The 4,178-nt window shown below is 42.5% G+C and overlaps 1 protein-coding gene across 2 annotated transcripts in view; it reads right to left on the bottom strand.

Annotated features, from left to right (window-relative positions):
- LOC106871699 (protocadherin-11 X-linked) overlaps positions 1–3,310 on the bottom strand; it is a 16,771-nt gene extending 13,461 nt beyond the window's left edge. Inside the window, exon 1 of one of the 2 annotated variants that reach the window (XM_014918310.2) lies at positions 528–3,310. In XM_014918310.2, coding sequence (XP_014773796.1) covers positions 528–3,254 — 2,727 coding nt within the window. In that variant the 5' untranslated portion in view covers positions 3,255–3,310. Of the gene's footprint in view, positions 1–518 lie in introns of both variants that reach the window. The other variant, XM_052978312.1, reaches the window with a different exon arrangement.
- Positions 3,311–4,178: the final 868 nt, after the last annotated feature.

The following is a 4,178-nucleotide window of genomic DNA, read 5'->3' as shown; positions in this document are numbered from 1 at the left end:
TAATAATAATAAAAACACCAGGACTTACAAATATATATAACATACAGAAAATTGCCCTACTGGGTACTGCACACATTCTACGCAAAACACTTTTAATACAGTAAGCATAAGAGCACCACAGCAAACCACAGCACATACTCAAGGCGCACAGAGCTGCGCTCGGTAGTGAAGTGAAAGCACGTTATAAAAATAAAACTACTGAACAATAATAATAATAATAATAATAATAATAATGATAGTAATAATAATAATAATAATAATAATAATGATAACGATAGTAATAATAATAATAATAATAATAATAATAATAAAAATAATAACAAGAACAATAATAATAATAACAACAACTTGGATAGTGATGGGTGAGGTTGTACAGAAAATAATACAAAGAAGAGTTAAAAATAAAGGGAGTGTATCCATAAGACAAGGGGTTAATAAAACAATGAAATAAGAATTGCTCCAGCTTGGCGTTGATTAAAATAAGTGAATAAATTTTGCAAAAAAGTGAAAGTAATTACGTTTGTTACCTGGCCTTGGTTAACTGTTGCTGCTGTGGGTTGGAAAATTTCTGACTGTTTGCCATGGCAGGGGTTAAATATGTTGCGGTCTTGGTTCCTCTGAGACGTTCGGAAAGTGCTGTTCCCTTTGAGGGTGTTGTCGTTCTGTAAAGACGGGCCCAGTTCAAGAGCGGTTGAGATCTGCGGCGTTGGAAGGCATTTGGAGGAATTCTGGTGCCCGCCAGAAGAGGCCGACGAGGAGGACGAGGTCAGTCGTGAGCTGGTTTGCCGCCGGTCGTTCCATCGAATCACGCAGATTGTTATTAAAATGACCAACCCGACCGACCCAGTCACGGCAATCAAGGCGATGACGACGAGCAGGTTCTGGCCCACTCCGCCGTTGCTTGGTGTAAGGAATTCTCCGTGTTTGTTTGACGTTTCATTACTGACCACTAACGATAGGGAGAAGTTAGCCGTGGTGGACAAGGGTGGCTTTCCGCGGTCTTTCACCATGAGCTGCAACATATACATGCCATTATCATCTCTGTTAGCCTCGCGGGCGAATGAGAGCGACCCGTACAAGGCGTCGACCGCAAACAAACCGTTTTCATTGCCGGACACGATTTCGTAACTCAGCCGCGCATTTTCGCCGCTGTCCCTGTCGGTGGCCTGCAGGACAGTTATCTCTTTCTCACCATCGGGGTAGTAGTAGATGGCCATGCTGAAGTTGGTGACGCTAGGAAACAGAAAATACGGCCTGTTATCGTTCTCATCCAGTACATCAACCAGAACATCGACTGTGTTGTTTAACGAAGGTTTACCGTTATCTTTTACAAACACCTTGAATCTGTATGAGTTTTGGTACTCGTGGTCAAGTAGCTGCCCCACCGATAAAAACCCATCGTCTGAAATCCAGAAAGGGAGTACTTGGTTCTCGTCTGTAATCAACGAATAGCTCAGTTTTCCGCCGTCACCGAGATCCCTATCGGTGGCGTTAATAAACCCAACCGGGAACTTCGGAAGTTGGTTTTCATACGTTTTGAAGTGGAACAGCTTTTCAGTGAATACCGGAGCCTCGTCGTTCACATCGAGCACGTTTACTCGCATGGTGGCGCTACTGGTGTGGGACGGTTTGCCGAGATCTTTGGCATAGATTTTAAACTCCTTCTTCGACGTGGATTCGCGATCGAATACCGTTACGGTGCGAATGATACCCGTTTGCGGGTCGACAATGAAATACGGCAGCGCGTCTCGATCGAAGAAATACCGCACCTCACCGTTCTGACCGATGTCTTTGTCTCGGGCCGAAACCGCTTCTACTTTTATGCCTATAATGCTGTTCTCTTCAAAGGTCACGTCGTAGACCGGGCGTTCAAACTGGGGATACTCGTCATTGATATCGTCAACTTCTACCCGGAAGTTACTCTCACTCTGGAGAGGCGGAGACCCTTGGTCACGACACGTGATCGTTACGTTAAAGTGTTCGTTCGTTTCACGGTCTACTGGTTTCTTAATTACCACTTCATAGTCATCTTTGTCCAAGCTACGCAGCCGGAAGTACTCGTGCGTCAACGCGCATCCCACTTTTCCGTTCTCGCCAATATCCGGGTCTTTTACTTGGACATACGCCACGAAACTCTCCGAGTTTGCACCCTCCGTGATTTTCGCAGTATGGGAGACGAAGTTTATGCTAATCTTGGGAGGGTTATTTTGGGAGTGAATGATTTGAACATGAACGACAACCTGGGCGCTCAGGGGACGCTCAGCGCCGTCAACGGCTTCTACAAACAGTTTATATTTCGTCGGTTGCTCAACGGAAATTTTCTGACTCAAATATATCGCGCCTGTGTCTTCATCTAATTCAAAAAGCTTTTTAGCCACTGAAGACGTCCGAGAGCTGAATTTGTAGCTTACTTGACCGTTTTTCCCTGAATCTGCATCGTTAGCTTTCACGTAAACAATTGCCTTACTTTTATTGACTTCATTTTCGGTGGTCACATTATACTTTGCTTTTTCAAAAACCGGAGCATTATCATTCACGTCGGCTACGATTATTTTAACGTCTAAGCTGCTTTTTTTGGGAGGCTTTCCGTTGTCCTCGGCCAGAATTCGAACTGTGTATCCTGGCTTTGTCTCTCTGTCTAGTTTTCCATCCAGGTAAAGATAAAGGTCGGACGAACCGTCGGGCCGAGTCGTAACGTCAAGCCTGAACGGGTCGCTGCTCTCTTCCTTCTCCAACCTGTACGTGATGTGCGAATTATTAACGCCAACGTCACCATCGGTTGCCTTAGCTATCGATTTTCGCTTATTCGTGTCTCCGTCCAGGAACTGCACCTCAATTTCTTTCTCAGCAAATAACGGTACGTGGTCGTTGGAGTCCTCGATAATGACTTCAACCTTCAAAACTTTCAACAATTCCTTGTCTTTTTGCACCGCCACGTCAACTGTCCTTTTGCAGATGATGGCCACGTCACACAGAGACTCGGCATCGAGGCGTTGCGCAGTATGCAACTCCCCCGATACCTCACTAACATTAAACAAAGCTGGAGACCCTCTCCCTGCTTGGCTCAGCAGTCGCAGTCTGATAAGATTTCGCTCCTCTGGGGCCACGCTGTCCAAGATCTTTGCATCGGTTAGAATATTCCCTATGAAAGTACCAGCAGGTAATTCCTCGCGGATCTTGTACGACAAACCTCCTTCGCTGTAAATACCGGGTAGGCAGAGCACTAGAAGCAGTAAAGATGTGAGGGCTTGCATTCTACGATGGTCACGTGTGTGCCGGTTCCTGAAAAGAGAACAGAAAAAAAAAAGAAAGAGAACAGATCAGAAAATGGCTTGAAAAAAATTTGGGTGGGGGTGGGGCGATAAATAGATATGAAGGTAGATAGACAAATTTACGTAGACAATCCCTTGTTGATTTTGTGGTCAGAAAACAAAAACCAAGGAAGAACAAAAAGAAAGAAAAAAAATTGCAGCGAACCAATATAATTGTGAATGTAAGGATACAGCTGCAAACAATGACGACGCTATTGTACAATATTGTTAATACTAATCAATCAATAATTTCATTGAGAGCAGACGTACGCGGGACGGACAGCTCTGGGTAAACATCGGATCTATGTGTTTGTTTGTGCTGAGCAAACATAGGGCTTTGATTGGCGGTTTGCCTTGGAGACTTCCGGACACGGGCTGGACGCACGTACAGAAGTCTTTATACACTAATATGTAAATATATGTGTACATGTGTTTGTGAATGCGCGTGTGTGTGTGTATACACACACACACACACACACACATATATATATGCATACATTATATACATAAGTATATATCTATATCTATTTATCTATATATCTATATGTATACACACACATACACACACGCACACACAGACACACACATACACACACACATTATCTGTATAAATCTATATCTATCTATCTATCTATCTATATATATATATATATCCACACATACAAGTACACACATATACATAGATACATGTGTGTGTATGTGTTATTTGTATGATGGAATTATATAAATATATATGTGTGTGTGTATATATATATATATATATACACACACACACAAGTATATACGTCGTTATATATATATATATATATATATATATATATATATATGTGTGTGTGTATATATATATATATATATATATATATATAT

Source organism: Octopus bimaculoides, unplaced genomic scaffold (genome assembly GCF_001194135.2).
Source record: "Octopus bimaculoides isolate UCB-OBI-ISO-001 unplaced genomic scaffold, ASM119413v2 Scaffold_1888, whole genome shotgun sequence".
Taxonomy (NCBI): domain Eukaryota; kingdom Metazoa; phylum Mollusca; class Cephalopoda; order Octopoda; family Octopodidae; genus Octopus; species Octopus bimaculoides.
The sequence above is the reverse complement of the archived record's forward strand: the minus strand, read 5'-3'. Positions and strand labels throughout refer to the sequence as shown.